At 35.8% G+C, this 24,759-nt stretch overlaps 1 protein-coding gene across 4 annotated transcripts in view; it reads left to right on the plus strand.

Moving 5' to 3' along the window:
• PTPN22 (protein tyrosine phosphatase non-receptor type 22) overlaps window positions 1–24,759 on the plus strand; it is a 56,422-nt gene that overhangs the window by 16,246 nt on the left and 15,417 nt on the right. For 3 of the 4 annotated variants that reach the window (XM_004380386.2, XM_023734904.1, XM_023734905.1), the window contains exons 6-19: window positions 1,570–1,608; window positions 3,041–3,112; window positions 3,220–3,279; window positions 3,896–4,038; window positions 4,543–4,609; window positions 5,438–5,515; window positions 8,098–8,184; window positions 18,506–18,582; window positions 18,728–19,554; window positions 21,187–21,270; window positions 21,410–21,540; window positions 22,697–22,724; window positions 23,610–23,693; window positions 23,966–24,081. In XM_004380386.2, coding sequence (XP_004380443.2) covers window positions 1,570–1,608; window positions 3,041–3,112; window positions 3,220–3,279; window positions 3,896–4,038; window positions 4,543–4,609; window positions 5,438–5,515; window positions 8,098–8,184; window positions 18,506–18,582; window positions 18,728–19,554; window positions 21,187–21,270; window positions 21,410–21,540; window positions 22,697–22,724; window positions 23,610–23,693; window positions 23,966–24,081 — 1,893 coding nt within the window. The remainder of the gene's footprint in view (window positions 1–1,569; window positions 1,609–3,040; window positions 3,113–3,219; window positions 3,280–3,895; window positions 4,039–4,542; window positions 4,610–5,437; window positions 5,516–8,097; window positions 8,185–18,505; window positions 18,583–18,727; window positions 19,555–21,186; window positions 21,271–21,409; window positions 21,541–22,696; window positions 22,725–23,609; window positions 23,694–23,965; window positions 24,082–24,759) is intronic. The other variant, XM_023734906.1, reaches the window with a different exon arrangement.

Raw genomic sequence — 24,759 nt, forward strand, 5'->3', positions numbered from 1 at the left:
CATTAATCCAAAAAACACAAAATAATAAATGTTGGAGAGGTTGTGGAGAGACTGGAACACTTATACACTGCTGGTGGGAATGTAAAATGGAACAACCTCTTTGGAAATTGATTTGGCGCTTTCTTAAAAAGCTAGAAATAGAAGTACCATACGATCCAGTAATCCCATTCTTTGGAAAATATCCTAGAGAAATAAGAGCCGTCACACAAATAGATATACGCACATCCATTGTCATTGCAGCATTGTTCACAATAGCAAAAAGATGGAAACAACCTAGGTGCCCATCAATGGATGAATGGATAAACAAATTACAGTATATTCACACAATGGAATACTATGCCACAGTAAAGAACAACAGTGAATTTGCAAAACATCTCATAACATGGATGAATCTGGAAGGCATTATGCTGAGTGAAATTAGTCAGTCACAAAAGGACAAATATTGTATACGACCACTATTATAAGAACTCAAGAAACGGTTTAAACACAGAAGAAAACATTCTTTGATGGTTACGAGGGTGGGGAGGGAGGGAGAGGGGTATTCACTAACTAGATAGTAGATAAGAATTATCTTAGGTGAAGGGAGGGGCAACACACACTACAGGGGAAGTCAGCACAACTGGACTAAACCAAAAGCTAAGAAGTTTCCTGAACACAACCAAACACTTCAAGGGACAGAGTAGTAGGGGTGGGGGTCTGGGGACCATGGTTTCAGGGGACATCTAGGTCAACTGGCATAACAAAGTTTAAGAAAATGTTCTGCATCCCACTTTGGTGAGTGGTGTCTCGGATCTTAAAAGCTAGCAAATAGCCATCTAACATGCATCAATTGGTCCCAATCCACCTGGAGCAAAGGAGAATGAAGAACACCAAAGACACAAGGAAAATATTAGCCCAAGAGACAGAAAGGGCCACATAAACCAAATACTCTATCAGCCTGAGACCAGAAGAACTAGATAGTGCCCAGCTACCACCAATGACCGCCCTGACAGGGAACACAACAGAGAGTCCCTGATGGAGCAAGAGAAAAGTGGGGCGGAGAACTCAAATTCTAGTAAAAAGACTAGACTTAATGGTCTGACTGAGACTGGAGGGACCCCAGACGACATGGCCTCTAGACTCTCCATTAGCTCAGAGCTGAAACCATTCCCAAAGCCAACTCTTCAGAGAAAGATTAGACTGGACTATGGGACATAAAATGATACTCGTGAAGACAATGCTTCTTAGCTGAAGTAGATACATGAGACTAAATGGGCAATTCCTGTCTGGAGGCAAGATGAGAAGGCAAAAAGGGACAGGAGCTGGTTGAATGGACACAGGAAATCCGGGGTGGAAAGGAGGAGTGTGCTGTCACATTATAGGGAGAGTAGCTAGGGCCACATAGCAATGTGTGTATAAATTTTTGTATGAGAAAATGACAAACTGTAAACTTTCACCTAAAGCACAATTGAAAAAAAAAAACCAAACGAAACCAAACAGAAAAAGAATGATTAGCGCTTTCCAGCCCTGGGACCCATGCTGTTTCTAACTATAATAGGCATCTAAGTTTCTATCTATTTTATCCCCCAGATCATTGTTATGGCATGCATGGAGTTTGAAATGGGAAAGGTGAGTTGCTTGCTAGCACCTGTCTACCTTAACATAAGCGAAAGAAGAAAAAGGAAGGGAAAACTGATAGCAGAACTTTCCTTAATCGTGCCTGGGTAAAAATTAGGTTCATGTTCCTAGTTTTCAGTTTGGATATACCATATGACTCTCAGGGCCTTTTTTGTCTCGTTTTGTTTATCATTAAGAATCCTTTTTGTCAATCTTCCCAGTGCCAAAAAAAAAAAAACCCTGTTGCTGTGGAGTCGATTCCAAAGAGCAGTTGGTCAAACTGCCGACCTTACGGTTAGTAGTCGAGCTCTTAACTACTATGCCACCAGGGCTCCATCTTCCCAGTAGACTCCATGTTTTAAAGTACAAACAAGATATGCTTTTTAAAATAACAATTTATTTTCCCATTTTTATTAATCAGATACCTAACCTTGCGCTGTTCAACATGGCATCCACTAGCCACATGTGGCTTTTGAATGCTTGAAATATGGCTAGTGTAACCAAGAAACTGAATTTTAAAATTTTATTTACTTTTAATTAATTTAAATTTAAAAACTGATAATCAACTCAGTTATTGGAAAACTCTTAAGTGTATTTTGAATAAGTGGGTAGGTGTATCTACTTTTTCAACTGTAAATTTTATGAAAGCTAAATAAAAAGTTTCCAGTGAAATATTTGAGATGCGCTATAAATATAAAATAAATACTAGATTTTAAAGACGATATAAAATGTAAAATATCTGGTAACTTTTATATTGATTACATAAAATTTTGGACATATTGGATTAAGTGAGATATATTGTTATGATTAATTTCACTTTTTTGTTGTTTTTGAATGTGGTTAAGCATTTGGCTGCTAACCAGAAAAGGCTGACAGTTCAAATCTACCAGCTGCTCCTTGGAAACCCTATGGGGCAGTTCTACTCTGTCCTGTGTGGTCGCTATGAGTCGGACTTGACTCGACAGCAATGGGTTTTTTGGTTTTTGGTTCATGAGAAAATTTAAAATTACACGTGTGGCTTACATTATATTTCCACTGGACAGCACTGTTCTAACCTACATGAGATAATACTGTGCCATGCTGAGTTGACACAATTCCAATCAGAACCAGGGAAACCTGGTGTTTCAGTTATCTTATATGGCTTTGTTTTGGTACACATGATTTCTGTAGTTCCTTTTGAAGTATTGAAAAATAAAGCAAAGATTCTTATATTTATCTTTTCAGACTTCCAGGAAGTCTGTAACGTGTGTATCCTTTAATGTTTGTTTTCTTATCCTCGGGGATTCCAGAACATGATATTGGGGTTGAAACTTAAGGAAGTGAGACATTCCTAACCTAAGGTGAAGGACACAGAGCTGAATTGCCTTCTAATGAGGGGGTAGGTTTTGTTATCCAGAGGAGACTGGAATGGAGGGAAATCACTACATTCTGCTTTGTGCAACAGAAAAAGTGTGAGCGCTACTGGGCTGAGCCAGGACAGAAGCAACTGCAAGTTGGCCCTTTCTCCGTATCCTGTGTGAGTATGGTGCCTGTTCCCATTATCGCTGAGCAAAAGTTCCAGGATCTACTTTATAGGGAGCTTGTCTTTAGAAATAACTAATATTTTAATCTTTTACTTCTTAGGAAGCTGAAAAAAGAAAGTCTGATTACATAATCAGGACTCTAAAAGCCAAGTTCAATAGTGTAAGTACAGAACAGGAGGGGTAAACTCAAATGCTTACATGGATCAGGCAGGTAAATACATATGTGTGTGACTCAGGCTGGGCAGAAGGCAATGGAGAATAGTGGGATCTTTGATGTCCTAGATAAGTCTTCATATTCAAAAGAGATCTTTAGTGTATAACTGTCCTCCCCAACCTTTTTCACACTGTGACACACATATGCAATAATAATATTTGTAGGGTGAATGGAGGCTGTGCAGTGAATAGAGGCTGGAGACCAACTTGAGAGCTCAGGTTTCCCTAGATCCTGCCCGGTGTCTCTGAGGCTAAGAGATTTAATATATTAGCACGTCTGTGACCCATCTGAGGCACACCAGACTGGAAGCTCTGGTTTGGATTCTCCTCATATTTACCTCCTTTTGTGAGTAGGGCAGATGGGGACAGGTCAATCATACGTGACCTGAAATCATTTTCAATTGTTCTCAGAGGGTACCGGTCACCTGAGGTCTACAGGAAATAAAGTAGCATAAATTACAAAAAGGATATAGATGCTATTTACTAAGTCAGAGTAATCTTGTGGCAGAATAAGATGGAGTCCTAACCTTGAACTTGCCTTCTATTCTGGCTATCTTTTATAGGAAACTCGAACTATCCACCAATTTCATTACAAGAATTGGCCAGATCATGATGTGCCTTCATCTACAGACCCTATTCTTGAGCTCATCTGGGATGTGCGTTGTTACCAAGAAGATGACAGTGTTCCCATATGCATTCACTGCAGGTATGATGTTGTATTGGAACATTCTACCCAAAACAAACCAAATGTCAGTCTGGCCAGGAATCCTGCTAAAACAGAAGACTCACTGTTTTGGAATTTAAGGTGGTATGAGCACATAGAATGTAGGCTCCTGATCCCAGCCTCACTTATTCCAATTGATCAGAAAGGAAGGAAGCTTAGAAATGAGAGTGATTAAAAGGGAAAGGTCAATAGTAGAAACAAACTATATTAAATTCATCCTGAGCATTAAATTCATATTTTTCTGATAAATTACTTGTGAACAGAATAGGTCTAGAGATTCTTGCTGTGAGAAGTTGCCTAAGATTTGTCCTGAGATTCATTGTGGTATGTGACAATCGACAAACATGCTCTGGGAAATGATAGAGTTTGGAAAATTCCATTGCCTCCAGGCTCTTCCTCTTCAAATATACCAGTGAAATTTTCTAATTTTTTTGTCAAAGATCCATCATCTGCAACTATAAATGCTACTGTGATCTTTCATTTCAGTGCCGGCTGTGGAAGAACTGGTGTTATCTGTGCTGTTGATTATACATGGATGTTGCTAAAAGATGGGGTGAGTTTCTCTTAGCAGGCACTTCCCATTTGCTTAGCCTGCTGCTTTCACACTTAGGAGTTGTTTAGTTCCTCAAAACATTTATCTCCACAATTCATCTTTACTGGAATATTCACTCAAAGACCTGCTTTGTCAGTCAGATGATTCAATTAGCTCCTAAGTCATTGGTTTTTAAAGTGTGGTCCCAGACAAGCAGTGTCAGTATTTTCTGGGAAAGTGTTAGAAATGCAAATTCTTGGGCGCCAACCCAGACTGAGAGAACTGGAAACTCTGGAAGTACAGCCCAGCAAGTCCTATGGGTGATTCTGATGCATGCTAACGCTTGAGAACCTCTACCTTAAATTATATTGTTACCCTTCCTTAATCTAAACTGCCTCAGTAGATAGCCTCAATTTATTGCAATCAAATTTCATGTTCCAAACTATAGGTCATTTTTTAAAGTCTGATAGCAAATGGTAGATTTATAATATGGCTTTCAGAGCTATCTGTCAGCTTCTTGTATTACATATAACTCTCTCTTTCTTATTCTACTGAGTCTTCTCTCACAGTATAACTTTAGTTTCAGATACTTGAGCTCCTGGGGAATTAGTCCATGTGAAACCACTCAGAAGATTTTCTTTACACTTTCCTAGGGAAATCACCAGTCTCTAAATTGTGGTGCAAGTCATGAAGAACCTCTTTAGTTTAAAAAATGTATTCTTTGTCTACTATTACCCCATACTAGGAGAGCAGATGTCATAGAAGTATAAGACTATAAAAAAGTGGCAATAATTTATTAACAAAGATAGGATCAAAAGGAGTAAGATATTTTTTCCTTTTATTTGGTAGATAATTCCTCAGAACTTCAATATTTTTAGTTTGATCCAGGAAATGCGGACACAGAGGCCTTCATTTGTTCAAACTCAGGTATGGACTCGGGTGATTGGATCAGAACATGTGTCTCGGTCTTGCTCCATCTCTATGTTTAATGGTAAGGCATCCAAAACCAGCTGACTCCTTAGCTGTGATACCAATGTACTACAAGTGCTTTAGTTCATTCCCATTTCCTCTGAGTATACCAATATTTCCCTTGTATTCCCTACCCCAGGTCAAGTTTCTTTTATTCCTTGTATCTTACTGTCTAGAAAACATTAAAGAACCAATATAACATTTCTTACTTAGAAAGGATATTGAAAAAAATTCAACAAGCTGTTTGACTTATTAGAAAGTAGTAGCTGAGTTGGGTTAACTTGAATTTTGCAGTAGTAAATCCATCTCTGAAACCATAGAAAAGCAGAAATCTGTGATTTCTACTTTAGGACGTGGTAACAGAATCTGGAAAAGGCAGTCTCTGTGTTTATTTTAGGAAATACTGAAAAGTAAAAATAAAATCAGCCATAATCATATCACTTAGAGATAGTCACTGTTACTATTTTTCTATAGTCTCGTGGTGCTTACAGTATGCATACTTTTTAAAAAAGAATAATTACAATCACACACACTATATGTGTGAAATGTTATGTCCGGTTCACAATCTTTTAATAAACCCCAGATTGTCCACACTTGTTCACTCCATTTGGAATGCTCTTCCCCTCTCCTCATGAAGTCCAGCTCAAGTTCTTCCTCCTGCGTGAAACATTCCCAGCCCAAATCTCTCACTGTCTACATTATTAACTTCACCCAAATTTCTACACCCATAATTTTAACCACATTTCTAAGCAGTCTCCATCTTTAAGATAGAATTTATCATTCATCCATCTATTCATTCATCAAACATTTATTGATTATAATGTAACAGGCACTTGCATAGCTTGTTAGAACTATTTTTTACAAACTTAAACAGTCAGACCCAAAGTGTTTAAGGTACTTAAACAAATGAACTTCGTATAGGTTCAGAGATGAAACAATTGTCAGTGAGAAGTTCAGACATTTTAATCTAGATGTTGTACATTCAGGGGAAAAAATGAGGAGCTGTTATAATGCAAATCTATCTGTTTGGCCCACACAGGTTTTCCACTAATAGTTAGTGGAAAAAAATAATTTTTTTCATGTGTTGACTGTAAGCGTTTTCTATATTCAACTTGTGAGGGGGAAAGTTTATGTGAAATGAAAACACTGCCTGGGTTAGTGCTGTCAGACTGAAAAGAAGGATGATCCATGTAAATGGATAAAGACTCCAGGAAGTATGCAACCTACTTGTAAAATATTAGATTATGGTTTTAAATTGATAAATAAAACCATATCCATTTCAAAAAAATTTCCATTTCAGGCTGACTTTTAAGAATTAGAAGACAGCTGAGACAGTTTGAAATTTACCTTCACATTTTGCATTATCAAAGACTAGCTGAACCAATATCTTAATAGTTGTAGCTGGTCTTTCTGATACTGTTCTAGCCAGGAAATGGCACTATAACCAGATGAGTGCTTCCTGTCTGATTTCTCTGCATTGTTCTTTTGCTAAATTTATCTTCGGAGTAAGCTGTATTTTATTTGTGTAAGATTGTCTAAAGTGTCAAGGAGAACCCTGAATAGGCCTATTCAGATGAAAAGTAGATAAAGAATCAAGAGCTTGAGCAGGCACCGGGGCAAACCAATAAACCTCATAATAGTAGAGGTCTCATTTCTCTACAGTGAAAATCCTTTTATAACCACAAATTTCCAAACCCTATTCAGTAGTCTATTTTTCTTTGGTAACTTTGCTAGGAGAAAATTTCAGCAGCTTGGTCTAAGTGAACTAAACTAAGAGTCAGAAGATTCAGGTTCTAACTTAGGACCTTGAAATTACTTCTAAATGAACCTAGAAAACTTGATTACAATGGGGCAAACAGCCTAGCTACTTCACAGGGCAATTGTGAGGGTCAAGTTAAATAACAGATATTCAGGCTATCTACTCTACACCAACCACAACCTATCTATCTTTTTCCAGAAATGATGGAGGTGACTTACAAAAAAAATAAATACAGGATGAAATATAACTTTTTAAATGTGAGCAAAGAAAACAGAATAATGATGACAGAGGGAAACATAAGTCAGAAAGTGGCGTTATAAGATAAAAACCATGCCATAAGACCCTGTACGTTAGCTAGAGGTAGATCAAATATTTGGCTGTTTTCTAGCAACCTAAAAGCACTTTAAAATCTGAAATGGACTACACAAATGTAAACACCATTACCAGCTGTCGTGGAGTCGATTCTGACTCATGGTGACCCCATGTATGTTAGAGTAGAATTTTGCTCCCTAGGGTGTTCAGTGACTGATTTTTTGGAGGTAGATCACCAGGCCTTTCTTCCGAGGTCCCTCTGGCTGTACTCAAGCCTCCAGCCTTTTGGTTAGCAGCCAAGAACATTAACTGTTTGCATTACCCAGGGACTCCACATAAGCATAATGATGATGCTCTTTTCAAGTCTGCTGTAGTAGGATTTGACTGGTGTTTATATTCCTGAAATCTGGTTCTGTAGTTCACCAAGTTTTTTTTATTTTGTTTTATTTTCATTTGTGATGCTCTTCAGGAACAGTATGAGCTGGTCTACAGTGCTGTATTAGAACTATTTAAGAGACAGATGGATATTTTCAGGGATAAACACTCTGGAACAGAGGTAAAGTTTAAACTTGATATTTTGTCAATTATTTTTTTTCATATTTGCTGTTAGTCATGGGATCTCAGGTTAGTTGTAAGACTTAACTTATCACCTATTGTCATGATTAACTTGGAGCGTCAAGTGTGCATGAGACTGCACTGCAAATTTTCTACGGAAAAGGATGAATTGATTGAGGTACTTTTTAACTTAGAAAATTAATCTCTTGCATACAATTTTCAGCCAGATTTAGAAGAAATTGGAGTGACTAAAAGGGAAAGTGTACGTTCTATTCCTATGTTTTAGACAGTTTTATGTGGTGAGATAGAAGTGAGACTGATGATCATAAAGTCAAGTCATAGTTGTGCCCCAGTGTGATTTCTTTAGGCTACTTTAACCTTATTTTGGTGGCAAATGTCCCAACAAATTTTGAGAATATTTTAGGATATCCAAAGAATTTTTAGCTAAAGTTTTTAGCTATAAAAACAATTATGATTTGGTTAAATGCCAATTGTCGTATTTCCTAGTGCTGCTGTAACAAAAATACCAATACCACAAGTGGGTGGCTTTAAAAAACAGAAATTTATTGTATCACAGTTTTGGGGGCTAGAAGTCTGAATCAGGGCATCTGATTTAGGGTAGGTCTTCTCTTGTTGGTAGCCCCAGGTGTTTCTTGGCATTCCTCGGCTTGTAGACAGATCCTCACATGGTCTCTTCCCTCTGTGTGTGTCTCTCTCGTGTCTGTTTTCCCTTTTTGTAAGACATCACTCAGAAGGGATCAGGTTTAGGACCCACCCTATTCTGGCATGACTTCATTAATACAGCCAAAGAAAAGCCTTATTTCCAAACAGGATCACATTCCGGTACAGGAGTTAGAACTTCAACCTATCTTTTTGGGGACACAATTCAATCCAATTAAAAAACTGAGAGTTCTAAGGTATGCTGTTTTGATCTCAACAAAAAAATTGATAAGTCCAATACTTACTGTGTAATTACGAAGTGTTAGGTTCTTAACAAACCTTACAAAGACAATTACTGATTTACTATCGAGGGTATATGCAACATAAATATTTTACTTTTAAATATCACTTTTTGGATTAATAATCTAAAGAATTCACTGAGGGTCTACTATTTCCCCAATATTAGAAATACAAAGTGTACAAGGACATAGCCCTGATCATAATCCCTGCCAATGAATGGTGAAGCAAGTTGAGACCTCAGAAAGATAGGTGGGTGTAGAAGAGAAGAAAGCCTGTGTGGGGGCTAGGGAACCAACTAAGCAATCCTACCGTTAATGTTTAGTCAACTCCAAGGAGCAACAACCTGGTGGAGAGACATGTAAATAAGAGTATAGTTGTCAGGAATTGTTACTCATTTCCTGTTTGTATCTATATTTCATTGGCTAGTACCCCTAGAATAGTGTTAAACAATAGAAGTGATACTTGCATGCTGACTTTACTAAGAATGATTCTGGCGTCTGACTACGAAGCACAATGCTGACTTTTGATTGAAGGTATTTATTAATTGCTTGACGAAAATATTCATGGATTCCTATTTTATTAAGAAAAATTTTCAGAAATAATGTTGAATTCTATTGAGTATTTTTGCATCTATGGGATGATCACACGGATTTTCTCCTTTGACCGATTAATATAGTAAATGTTATAATTTGATTTGTTAATATCAAATCATCTTTATACTCTTAGAATAAATCCTATTTGAACAAGGAATATTATGCTTTTAATGTGTTGCTGGAGTATGTGGGCTAATATTTTATTTAGGTTCTAGGAAGTGTCAAAACTCAATTTAGCACCAAACCAAAAAAACCAAACCCATTGCCGTCGAGTGAATTCCAACTCATAGCAACCCTACAGGACAGAGTAGAACGCCCCATGTGGTTTCCAAGGAGCGGCTGGTGGATTCAAACTGCTGCCATAGCTCTTAACCACTGCGCTGCCAGGGCTTCAAATTTAGCACAGTAGAAGTATAAAAGATGCCTGGACGGTACAAGTGGTTTGTAATTGGCTACTAACCCAATGCAGCTCAAACCTACCCAGCAGTACCACAGAAGAAAAGCCTGGTGAACTGCTTCTGTAAAGAGTACAGCCAAGAAAACCCTATGGGGCAGTTCTACTCTGTAACACATGGGATTACCATGAGTCAGGGGCTGACTCAACGGCAGCTGACAACAACAACAGCAGTACCAGCAGTATAATAGCTCCAGTAATTTTGGTTGTTTGGAATGGGTCCTTAGCCAGTAAATGGGAACAAAGAACATGGAAGGAACTGGTTAAAGCCATCTAGAGAGGACTGCTTCCTGGAAGATGGAGTAGACATACTTTCCCCTATTCCTCTCACCAAGTACAACTAAAAACCCTGCACATTATATGTAAAACAAACACTAAAAAAACCTGAAAGGTAGAAAGAAGAAGGCAAACCAGCTAAGGACCTTGAGATCCAAGGAATGACATGGTGTTGAGTTTCCTGGGTTTTCTTTTCATCTCATATATCCCTGACTTGGGGCTGGAAAAAAAACAATGGCCTGGAAATGCCAACAGCGCAGACAAAAACAAACTAACTAACAAACAAAAAAGCCCCAACAAAAGCTTTGCTTTCTCTAGCCAAAGGACCAGGAGAGGGGTGGTCTAGCCAGACAGAAAACTTTTAGACAGTAAGCACTCTACTCCAGTCAAACACCAAAGAAATACTGGCCCCAAGTCCACTCATGTGAGCAAAGGCTTAGTGAGACACCTAGACTTCCACCCTGGCAAGGCTGTAATAAGGTGACCCAGTATCCCTGCTGGGGTGGTGTCAGAGAAGGCCAAGTAGAGAGCTGGGACTTTCAGACCCGCTGGACCATAATGAGCTCCCCTCTCCCCAGTGTCAGTGGGTTTTCTCTTTGTTCTTCCCTCTGAGTAGTGTCAGAAGAGGCCTAGTGGAGAATTGGGACTTTCATCATCATCCAGACATAATGAGGCCACTCTCACCATGGCATCAGTGAAGGCCACATGGGGACCCTCCCCATCAGCATCAACAGAGGCTAAATGAGGAACCTGGTGGAGGTAGACTCCAGCCGACAGTAACAAGGCAGTATTCCCCCACCCCCATACTTCTCTCCCCTGCCAGAGCAGTGTCAGATAAAGCCACATAACAAGAGATTTAATTAAGTTCCAGGTCTTATAATATGAAAATATGCAGGTTTCAATTACAAATCACTTGTTCTCCCAAATACCATGTAGATTTCAAACTGAATGAAAAAAAGATAATCAATGCCAACAATGGATGCTAACACTCAAGTGACAGAGATGTTAGAATTATTTGACAAATATTTTAAAGCAGCCATGATAAAATTGCTTAAATGAGCAATTACAAACAGGCTTAAAACAAATGAAAAATTAGAAAGCCTAAGCAAAGAAATATTAAGTCTCAGCAAAGAAACAGAAGATATAGAGAACCAAATGGAAATTTTGGAACTGAAAAATACAATGACTGAAATACAAAAGCTCAGGGGATGGGCTCAATAACAGAACAGAAGGTACAGAGGAAAGAATCAGTGAACCAGAAGATAGAACAATAAAAATTACCCAATCTGAAGAACAGAGAAAATAGACTGAAAAAACTAAACAAAGTCTCAGGGACCTATAGGACTACAATAAAATTTAACATTCCTGTCACCAGAGTCCCAGGAGGAGAGGAGAAAGAGGGTGGGGCTGAAAATGTACTAGAGATGCATCATAATTGTACTTCTGAAACTAAAGAAAAAGAAAAATCCTGGAAAGCAGCCAGAGAAAAACAATACCATAACTATAGGGAAAAAAAATTAGAATAAAGTGAACTTCTTATCAGAAACCACGGAGGCCAGAAGGAAGTGGCACAATATTTTTCAAGTGCTGAAAGACAAGAACTGTCAATCCAGAATCCTTTACCCTGTGAAAATATCCTTCAGGACTGAAGATGAAGGAAAACTAAGAGAATTTGTTGCCAGCAGACCTACCCTAAAAGAATGGGAAAGGAAGTTTTCTAAACCAAATTGAAGCAATAAAAGAAGAAATTTTGGAAAATCAGAAAGAAAGAAAAGAAGGGAGGAAGGAAAAAAAGGAAAGAAAGAAGGAAGGAAGGAAGGAAATGGCATGGCAAGCCAAAACATGGCATAAATACAATAGACTTTCCTTCTCCTCTTGAGATTTCCAAGTTATGTTTGATGAGTGAGGCAATGATCATAACACTGTCTGATGGGTTATAAATGTATGTAGAAGAAATATATAAGACAATTATATTATAAACAGAGGAAAGTAAGGGATGTAAAGGGAGGTGGTACAATGACGATATCAGGAGATCGTAATAAGTTATGTATATACAATGTAATACTGAGAGCTACCACTAAAAAAGATACACAAAGAGATACATTCAAAAATGCTACAGGTAAATCAAAATAAAATTCTAAAAAAAAGCAGGAAAAAGAAAACAGAAATGAGAAACAGAGCAAACAGAAAGCAAAAAATAAATGGCAGACTTAAGCCCTAATATATCAATAATTACATTAAATGTACATGGTCTAAATACACCAATTAAAAGACAGATTGGCAGAGTGAATAAAAAACATGACCCAACTATATGCTATCTATAAGAAACTCACTTCATATATAACATACAGGTAGTCTGAAACTAAACGGTTGAAAAAAAAAGGTGTAACATGCAAATATGAATCCGAGGAAAGCATGAGTGGCTACATAAGTATCAGATAAAGTTGACTTCAGAGCATAGAAAACTACCGCAGACATAAAGACATCATATAATAATAAAAGGATGAATTCACCAAGGCAACATAGCAATCCTAAATGTGTATGTACCAAATAATAGAGCTGCAAAAACTGATAGAAATGAAAAGAGAAATAGACAACTCCACAATAACAGTTGGGGACTTCAACATCCCTCTCTCAACAGTTGATAAACAACTGGACAGAAAATCAGCAAGGATAGAAAACTCAACAACATTATCAACAAACAGGATTGAATCAACATTTTTAGAACACTGCACCTAACAATACAGCATCTACCAAGACAGACCATATCCTGGGCCATAAAACAAATCTCAACATATTTAAAAGAACTGAGATCATACAAAGTGTGTTCTCTGACTGTCTTAGTTGTCTAGTGCTGCTGTAACAGAAATACCACAAGTGGATGGTTTTAACAAACAGAAATTTATTTTCTCACAGTTTAGGAGCTTGAATGTCCAAATTCAGGGCACCAGCTCTAGGGGAAGTCTTTCTCTCTTTGTCAGCTCTGAGGGAAGGTCCTTGTCTCTTCAACTTCTGCCTCCTGGCTCCTTGGAGATCTCCATGTGTCTTGATATCTCTCTTACCCCACTTCTCTCTGGCTTGCTTGTTTAATCTCTTTATATCTCAAAAGAGATTGACTTAAGATACGCCCTGCACTAATCCCACCTCAATAACATAACAAAGACGACCCATTCCCAAATGGGATTATAACCACACAGGTTAGGATTTACAACATATTTTTTGGGAACACAATTCAATCCATAACACTGACTGTAACAGAATCAAACTAGAAATCAGTAACAGAAAGAAAACAGAAAACTATCCGAACACTTGGAAACTAAACAGTCTTCTAAATAATCTATGGGTCAAATAGGAAATCTCAAGGGAAATAAAAAAAACACATTGAACTGAATGAAAATACAAAGTATCAAAATTTTTGGGACACAACTACAACAGTAGGGAAATTTATAGCACTAAATGCATATACAGGCAGTCCCTGGGTTATGAACGTCTGACTTATGTACAATTTATAGTTATGAACCAAATCCCATAAGGCCTATTATACTAAAAATCTGAGGTGCATACAATGGTTCATAATAACAAATGGGTGCTACTTTGTGACATGCATCAAAACATTATTATTATTATTACTGTAAAAGATGTTTCAGTGTGTCTGGAAGTGTTTCTTTAATGTCTTTTATGCATAGAAAAGTACACTATATACTATTTACTAAGACAAACATTTGACTAACTGACTTTAGATACAAACCGTACCTAACCCTTCTGACTTACATACAAATTAGACTTAAAGACAGACTTAGGAATGGAACTTGTTTGTAATCTGGGGACTGCCTGTATCAGAAAAGAGGAAAAGTCTTATCAAATTAATAACCTAAGCCCTCATTTCAAGAATCAAGAAAAAAAAAAAAAAGCAAAATAAATCCAAAGAAGGTAGAATGAAGGAAATGATAAAGATAAAAGCAGAAATCAAAGAAATTGAAAAAAATAGAGGAAATCAGTGAAATGAAGAGCTGCTTCTTTGAAAAGATAAATAAAATGGACAAACCTTTAGCAATACTGACAAAGAAAAAAGAGAAAAGATAAAAATTACCAATATCAGGGGATACTGCTGTAGGCCCTGCAGATGTCAAAAGGATAATAAGGCAGTAGTATATCAACTCACATGAATTTGACAATCCAGACAAAATGGACCACTTCTTCAAAGAACACAACTATCATAACTCAATACAGATGCAAAAATCCTTAACAAAATATTAGCAAACAATATATAAAAAGATAAGCAATATATACACCCATGACCAAAGGGGCTTTGTTTCCGGGATACAAGGCTGGCTCAATATTTGAAAATCACTGTAATCCACCATATTAACAAGTTAAAGAAGAAAAAAACACATGCTCATATCAATGGATGAAGAAAAAGCAATCCAATACCAATTTGATAAAAAATTCTCAGAAAACATGAATACAGGGGAACTTCCTCAACTTCATAAAGAGAGTCTACCATAGTTTACATTATACTTAATGATGACAGAGTGAATGCTTTCCCTCTAAATTGGGAATAGGGCAAGGATGTCTATTGTCACCATTCTTAGTCAACAGAGTTCTGGAAGTTCTAGTACTGCAATAAGGGAAGAGAAGAAAATAAAAGACAAACAGATCAGAAGGATCTACAAAAAACAAAACAAACCAAGCAAACAAAAACTCTCTTAGAACTAGCATCTGAGTTTAGCAAGATTGCAGGATACAAGATAAACAAAAATCAATTGTATTTCTATATACTAGCAATGAACATGTGGACACCAAAATTAAAAATACCATTTACAATTGCTCAAAAAAATGAAATACTTAGTCATAAATCTAATAAAACATGTCCAGGACATGTATGCTTAAAACTACACAACACTAACAAAAGAAGATCTAAACAAATGGAGAGATATACCATGCTCATGGATGAGAAGACTCAACATAGTAAAGATGTCAATTTCCCCCAAATTAATAAACAGGTTTAAGACAATTCCTATCCAAATGCTAACAAGACTTTTTGTAGTTACAGAGATTATTCTAAAATTTATATGGAAACTCCAAAGAACTAGAATAGCTAAAGCAACTGAATAAAGTGGGAGGATTTCAAGGCTTATTATATATCTACAATAATCAAGACTGTGTAGTACTGACAGAGGGACAGACACATAGATCTATGAAATAGAACAGATAACCCAGAAATAGACCCACACAAATATGCCCAACTGATTTTTTTTTTTTTTTTTTAATGAAGGTACAAAAGCAATTCAATGGATGAAACATAGCCTTTTCAATAAATGGTGCTGGAGCAAAAAGATTAACCTCAACCTAAGTATAACACTTTATAAAAAGTTAATTCAAAATGGACCACAGACTTAAATATAAAATGCAAAACTATGTAATTTTTAGGGGAAAAAAAACCATAGAACAAAATCTTTGGGACCTAGGACTAGGCAAAGAGTTCTTAGATGTGCCGCCAAAGGAAAAACTGATAAATTGAACTTCATCAAGACTTAAAAACTTTTTTTGGTGAAAGACCTGTTAAGATGATGAGAAGACAAACCGTACAGTAGGAGAAAATATTTGCACATCACTTATCTGACAAAGGGCTAGTATTTCAAGTACATACGTTAACTCTCAAAACTGAACAGTAAAAAAACCTAACAATCCAGTTAGAAGGTGGGCAAAAGACCTGAAGAGACATTTCACTGAAGAGGATATACAAATGGAAATCAGCACATGAACATCATTAGCTACTAGGAAAATACAAATTAAAACCACAATGAGGTATCCTTACACATCTATCAGAATGGGTAAAATAAAAAGTAGTGACCAAGTGCTAGTCAGGATGCAGAGAAACTGGATCACTCATATATTGCTGAGGATGTAAAATACTATTATGTATTAATTTCTCTTCATATGAGGTTAGAGAAGGGTACCTGATATCTGAACTATTAATATAGCTTTAAGAATTTTTTTCTTTTTTTTAGGAAACATCAATCGGATAAATCCTCCAAATCCTAAAAAATAATAGATATAAATAGTATCAATACAAAATGAAATTTGTATTTACTGATTATCATATTCCAAGCACTGTTCTAAGCATTCACATGTAATCTAAAAAAATCTATAAATGTATACTATTACCCAAATATTCATCAACTGATGAACAGATCAATAAAATGTGGTATATCCATGCAATGGAATATTATTTGGCAATCAAAAGTAATGAAGTGTTGATACATGCTACAACATGGATGAATCTTGAAAACATTTGCTAAGTGAAAGAAGGCAATCACAAAAGATCACATATTGTTTGCTTTCATATTGCATCATATGAAATGTCCAGGATAGGCAAATTCATAAAGACAAAATAGATTAGTGGTTGCTTAGGGCTGGGGTGGGGGACAAGACTGGGGGATACAGAAGTGACTGCTAATAGGTGCAGAGTTTCTTTTGGGAGTGATGCAAACGTTCTAAAAGTGATTGTGATGAGGGTTGCACAATTCTGTCAATATACTAAAAACCATTGAATTGTACACTTTATATGGATGAATTATATGATGTGTGAATTATATCTCAATAAAGCTGTTAATATTAAAAAACATGTATACTATTATCTCCATTTTGTAGAAGGAAACTGAGACTTAAAGTGGTTAAGTAGTTTGCTTAAAGTCCCAGAGCTGGTAAGGCAAAGAGCTAGAACCTGAATCTAGATTTGTTTGATTGTAAAGTCCATTCTCATTAGTAAGAATACTAGCTACTAAATTTATAAATAGAGCAAATTTAACAATAATTAAATTTATTATTAAGTATCTACAATATGTCAGGGGGGATAGTGGAAAATAAAGTTTAGATAGGGTAAAGTTAGATCATGGAGAGATTTAAAAGCTAGGTAGTAAAATTAGATCTTAATCAGCTGGTTCATTCATTCAGCAAATATTTATTAGGTTCATATTTATAAGCCAGTCATTGTTTTAAGCCTTAAAGATATAGTGATAAACAGGACAAATTCCCACCCTAATATAGCTTACATTTTTGTGAAGGAAAATAGATCATAAATAGAATAAAAACTATCGTATATTTTAAGATGCATGTTTCCTGACATTTTAGCATCTTCTGAAATTAGGATGCATCATATGTGATCAGTGGTATTTTACAACTGACAGTGACTTTTTTGTTTACGTTTTAACAACTCTGAAAGCAGGATTTTTTTTTTTTTTTTTTTACAGTCGATGGTAACTTAGATTCCATAACAACAGTAATAAATATCATAAAGTGGTAATTGCTATAAGAAAATAAAGCAGTGTATGAGATTGAGAGTGGCTAGGCAGTTGTGTGGGAGTGTGGTTTTAGATTGAGTGGTCAAGTTTTCCTTATGGCAGATGACGTTTAAGCAGAAATCTAATTACTTAGAAGAAGTCAGCCATGCAAAATCTGGAGCAAGAGTTTTTCAATCAGAGGGAACAACAGTAAGTGTAAAAACCTTGAATTAGGAATGAGTTTGACATGCTTGAGGAATGGCAAGAGAATCTGTGTAGCTGGAGCCTACTGAACGGAACAAGATGAAGTCAGAGAGATAAACAGAGGGACCAGAAGGACATCTATTAATGTTAAGGGTTTAGATAATGAAATTTCTGAAAGCAGGGGGTTCTTGAGAATAAAGTTATCCCAAGAACATATCAAAACTTTCATATTTGAAAAGATCATGCTATAAGCAAATCCTCTTTAGTTTCTATAACAGTATTAATCCTTCACTCTAATCCTTTTGATCTCAGTATGTGAGTAAATTCTTACTAGGTTCAATATTTTGGAAGCTCATGTAACCCTTTCATGAATTATTTTAAATCTGTTTTCTGAAATATTACTTCTCAGACTTCTGAATAACAGTAATAAAAGCAGGTAAACGAACAAATGTATCAGTTTAAAAAGTTTATTTTGGTTAAAATTTTCCCTATCTTCCCAAACATCTCATTTGACATTGCTAAAAGCCAATCTCTGATTTATTTCTCTTGAAGATTCAAGTAAAGTATTCAGTTCCTGAGCAAAATTCCACTCTAGAAGCAGACCCTTATCCTCTTAGCTTACCAAAAAGGTGAGTACAATTTTACACATTGTGTAAATATTATTTGTGTCTGAGAAGTGAATCTCATGCTTATAACTTATTATGATGCTGGCAAAAGGATGCTGGAAGAGGCTTCTTTGGGGGTATTGTATTATCATTACTCTTTCTGTTTTAGCTCCATAAAAGAAGCAACGATGGTGAACCAACAGAACCAACAAAGGACAAAGGTGGAAAAAGCAGAGGCTTCTTCCTTTGACTTTAAGACTTCTGAAATAAGTGAAAACGAAGGGTTTGTTTTGCACCCTGCTAAAGCGACCACTTCTTTTGACTTTTTGGAGCTAAACTGTGGTTATAACAAAAATGGCGACAGAACCATGAAATGGGAGACAAAAGCACTTCCAATGGCTGGGGAGCCTCTTCAAAAGCATCAAAGTTTGGACTTGAGTTCCATTTTGCTTCAGGCATGTCCTAATTCAAAACCTATAAATACAGCAGGAAGACATTTTAATTCAAAGCGGCCAATAATACGGACCAAATCAACTGGCTTTGAACTGATACAGCAGAGAGAAACAAAAGAGTTGGACATCAAGGAAAATTTTTCTTATTTGGAATCTCATCCGTACAATTCTTGTCCTGTGGAGTTGCAGTCTCAAAAACTGATGCATGCTTCATCAGCAGAACTGAAAAATTCACTGCCAAGTGACCCTAAGCACCAAGCATGTGATGCCTCAAATGTAAAGCAGCATGACCCCAGTGATTTTAGTGTATATTCTTACATGTCTTTGGTAGAAGATCCCTATTTTTCACCATTGCCTTCAGCTAGTGCTGGTTCTAAGATGTCTCTTGATTCACCTGAGAAGCAGGATGGAGCTGTTTTTCCTTCTTCTTTGTTGCCAAAATCCTCTACAACCCTGTTCTCTTATTACAATTCACATGATTCTTTAGTACCAAATCCTCCGACTAATTTTCCCCCACCGCTGAACCAAGAGACAGTAGTAATGGGTAAGTTATTTTTTAAAAGTTTGTATGCCATTTTAGATTTCACTTCATTTCTATAGATTTGGTTTCTCCTCCCTATTTCCTTCCTCTTTCTTCTTCTCTTCGTCCTCCTCCTCAAATAAATAAATTTCAGGAAGGCTTTAATGATGTGAATAAGTTGAGAATAGCGGTATCAAACATGTAATATTCCACAAAACAGGCAGTAGTGAGCAGTCAGATCTGGTACAGGAACTATAGCAGCAGGTGTGCCTCTAAAGAAGGCAATCCTCATTCCTAGAAACGTTATCTCAAAGACCCACAATGAGAAGCAGTTTCCAAAAGAACAGCAGAAAAGATTTGGTCAATAGCGCCACAAGGGCCACCCAGAATTTTTGTTGTACAATCATTTGGCTATAATGAATTGAACATATTGCTAAGAATTGAATTCCTCTCCTGCAGGAGTTGGAAAAGGAGGATCTAATTTCCAGCCTTTTAGAGTAACTTATACTATACTATATACTAGTTGCCATCGGGTCAATTCTGACCCATAGCAACCCTAGAGGACAGAGTAGAACTGCCCCATAGGGTTTACAAGGAGTAACTGGTGGATTTGAACTGCTGACCTTCTGGTTAGCAGTCTGAACTCTTAGCCACATGTGCTCAGTATTCTGTGTAAAATTTTTATTTTATCTACACCTTTACTTTCATGCTTTCTCTTTTATAGTTGTGTATCTTTGCATACTATACACATTGTTTTATTTTACTGGGTGATTTGAAAGCAGAAGTGATTTTCCTGTTAGAGATTATTATAATAGTTTTATGTGGAAGAAGGTGAGGGAAAGCAAAGAGCAAGTTTAAATCTCTTAGGTATAGCATCAGATAATTTACAAAGAAAATTCTACCTGGATAGGAAGTAGAGAAAACTTTTGTTTTTATTGTACAGAGTTTCTTAACAGATATCATCATTTATTGTACAGAGTTTCTTAATAGATAGATATGCAATTCATTTGTAGCTTTGTTGCAAAAATATTTTACCTGGATCTAGGAAGTTCTTCCTTTGATTATATTATTTTATATATTTTGATCTTGTTTTTGAACTTAAAGGTATTTTCTTTTTCTAGGTGCCCATAATACCTTACACTTCTCTCAGCATCAACATACAAACCCTTATCTTCAAGGATTGTAGCAACATTGATATGTGTGCCATCTGGTGGCAGTTTCTTACAATAGCCTTTAAAAAACCATTTTCTATAAAAATTCTGAACATTTCTATAGAAATATAGAAAACTGTTATACTATTGTTTTGTGAAAAGGAAAAGCATCCATATTCTTGGCTTCTGTGTAGAATGAAGGACAGATGCTAAAATGTTTATGAGTTTATTTACTATGTAACCGAATCTTTGCCATATCAAGGTGCTTTGTAATATACTTAGTGACTCAGTGAAAATACTTCCAGGCTTTTAAAAGTAATAACACATGTTGAACAATAAGCAAAAACCTCCTGGGTTTGCAACTTAAGATGAGAGGATTTATTTTGTTTTTTCCTTGAGTGATATTGATAGTGCCTTAAGGAATTTAACCAAGATTAGAATATAAGAAATTTCTTTGGATTGTTCTAATTAAAAATTGCGATTATATCTCTGACATTCTGGATAGCAACTTCTCCAAAGACAGATGATGAAATCCCCCCTCCACTGCCTGAACGGACACCTGAATCTTTTATTGTGGTTGAGGAAGCCGGTGAGTACAGTTCAGTAAGTGTGGATGAACCAGATTACCTTTCAGGTCCTTTCAGTGTTCTATGTGTTACTGCTGAGTAATATTTGCTTTCTAAAATAACAATGCTTCTAGGAATTGGACCATATTTACTTTTTTCCAGGAGAAATCCGACCGAGTGCTCCCAAGCCCTTATCTTCAATTGTGAAGGTAAAAATGGGAACATCACTGGAATGGAGTGGAACATCTGAATCAAAGAAATTTGATGACTCTGTGAGACTTAGACCAAGCAAGGTCAATCATTTTTTTTCTGATTCTACTAATTTGGATTCAACCAACTATTTCATTTTAACACCTACCATTCAATTAAGCAGATATTAACTATTTATAAGACAACATGCTAGAAGGTGTGGGAGATAAAAAGATGCATAAGACACAATTCTTGCCCTTGAGGAACTTATAGTCTACTACTGCAGATATAGGATATGTACAAAAGTCTTTATTTTTTGTCTATATTTATTATAACAAGGCAAATGTGGTCAGTGCCACATGAAATATAAAGAGATTTGGAGTGTGTGAGATACCTTCAGGTAGGCAGTGATCAAGGAAAGATTTAGTGAAAGAAGAAACACTTCAGTTGAGTCTGGAAGGATGGTAAGGCAAAAATAAGAAATTTTTCATAAATAGATCGCTTGTTCATATTAGTCATTTGGTAGACTGTATCATGTTAACTGTAATAATGCGTTCCTTTTTATAATTGTGGATGTTTGCATATTATGCATATTGTTTTGTTTTGGGAGTAATTTTTTTAATAAGAGACGTGCATATTAAGATTAACCTTTTGGAACAATGTTCCCTGCTTCTGGCAGAAAAATCTATTACTTCTAACAATCTATTATGCATCTCTGTATATTCTATGGACCAATCATCTTAAAATTTCAGATGTCAGAAAAGTAATTAACTAAATAAACATTTAAAAGTACCTACAATTGTATGGTAGGCAACTATTCTTCTACCTTTTTAAACTGCCATTTTAAAGTACTAATAATTGCTTTTATTGTTGTTAATAATCTGCACACATGTACTGATCTTTATCTTAACTCCAAGAGAAAAGACAATCATACCCTTTCCAATGTCCTGAAATAACTATTCAATTTCAACAACTAACCTCTAATTAAATTTTCCGGGAAATGTTCTAAGTAGAAAGAAAATAAATAACTCAGAGGGGATCAATTTAGGACTAATTGCTATAGGCTATAACAATCACTGTAAGAGTTAAGGATAACTTTTCATAATTCAGCACACTTACGAATTAGGAAAAATAGGGCCTATATTTTATAACTATCTTCATAGGTACATGAAATATAATGTCAAATATGTGATTTATTGCTTTGAATTTGAATAGATTTATGTACATATTCTTGTCTCACTTTTTCCTTTTCTTTTTTAGAGTGTAAAACTCCGTAGTCCCAACTCAGGTAAAAATAATTTCCTTTGTCTTTAGATGACATTTAGCTCTAAGAATCTATACTGTAAAAATGGCTTATTAAGTTTAGAGTAATTCACCTCAGGAGACATCAAGGTTTCCATAATAGCTTCCACTATTTATTGATTTATTTTTGGTTTTCCCAGGCTAGGAGTTTTGTTTTGTCAAGGGCAAGGTGAAGATAAGGTTTCAGAATTCTGCTCCTTGATATATAACCCTTTTAAAATATTATTTCAAATAGAATCTCTTTTATAATTTTGTTTATTATCTAATATCCAGACTGTGTTGAATTTTTTCCAGTTATCTCAAAAATGCCTTTTTATATAGTTGGGTTTATTTGAATCTAGATTGTCTACACGCTTCACTTAGTTTATGTTTCTTAAATCTTTTAATACGTAACAGTTCTCTTTTTATATTTTCTCACATCAATTATTTGTTCAAGAAAGTGGGGCATTTGTTCTAAAGACTGTTAACATTCTGGATTTGGCTAATTGTATTTCCATGGCTTTATTTAACACGTCCCTCTACCTGCAGAATTTCCTATACTAATGTAGTCAGATCTAGAAGCGTGATTAAACTCAGGTTCAAATTCTTTGAAAGAATATTTTTGTAAGGGAGGTGTGACGTGTAAGTTTTTGATGAATCAGAGGCTCACTGGCTGAAAAACTAGAAGAACAAAGTTCTTCAGGTACTAGTCATTGTCCTCTGGGGTCGCTATGAGTCGGAATCGACTCAATGGCAGTGGGTTTGGTTTTTGGTCTGGTTTAGATTAATACTGAATAATTGGAAAAGTTGTCCAAAGCTAAAAGAGGTCTTGACTTATGAATTTTAACTGATGGATTTCTTTGCTTTGCTGTATATACTCTTTTTATCATAGAGCTACATCGAGATCGTTCTTCTTCCCCACCACCTCCTCTCCCAGAAAGAACCCAGGAGTCCTTCTTTCTTGCTGATGAAGATTGTAAGTAGCAGTACTGTCTCTCAAAAAAAAGTTAGAAAAATGAGAACATTAAAGGTTAATAATAAAGTAGCATCTAAATGGAAAAGGTATAAAGAATGATTAAGTAAGGTAAAAAGAATAGATTAAAAAAGCCATAATCTATACTAAAGATAATGTCTAAAAAGGCCAAGCTAAGAATTACTAAATATATACCTATATAACTTGAAAGCTTAAGAAACTATGCAACAAAACACTTTTTCTTTTCTTTTTTTCCTTGTCTGTCTGTTTTGTAGGTATGCAGGCCCAATCTGTAGAAACTTATTCTACTAGCTATCCTGACACCATGGAAAATTCAACATCTTCAAAACAGATATTGAATACTCCTGGGAAAAGTTTCACAAGGAGTAGGGTAAAGAACATGGGAGTTTTAGAAAACATGTCAGAGTCTTTCCATTACTGAAAGTTTTCCTCCCCTATCATTATGATGGAAAATAAGATAATCTTCACAATGGATTGCTGGTCTCATAGTAATCAAAATTAATAGAATCAAACCAAAAAGAAGAAAACAACACAACTTAGTTAACTGAGTTTATTTCTCACTAAGATTAATTTATACATTGAAAACATATCAAATAAACATACTAACTTTTTTTCCCCTAGAACTAGACAAACTAGTCCAAAATTCATATGGGGGGAAAAAAGAGCAAGAATAGCCAGAAAACTAAAAAAAAAAGAGGCAATGAAAAGAAGATAGCCTTACCATATATTAAAACATTGTAAAGCCTCAACAATTAAAATGATGTATGTTACTGGTGCATGAAAATAACCACATACCAAGAGACGAGAACAGAAATCACAGAAAAGAGATCCAAATATTTTTAGGAATTTAGTATATGATGAAGATGGCATCTCAAATCAGTGGGAAAAAGATGGACATTTTAATAATTGGTATTGCATCAACTGCATAACCACCTGGTGTGGGGGGCGGGGGAACAAAAACTAAAGTGGGATCCATATCTCACACTTACCCCAGAATCAATTCTAGGTGGATAAAATATTTAAATTTAAAAAAATAAGAACACAAAAC

The sequence above is a fragment of the Trichechus manatus genome, unplaced genomic scaffold (genome assembly GCF_000243295.1).
Source record: "Trichechus manatus latirostris isolate Lorelei unplaced genomic scaffold, TriManLat1.0 scaffold00073, whole genome shotgun sequence".
In the NCBI taxonomy this organism is placed as follows: Eukaryota; Metazoa; Chordata; class Mammalia; order Sirenia; family Trichechidae; genus Trichechus; species Trichechus manatus.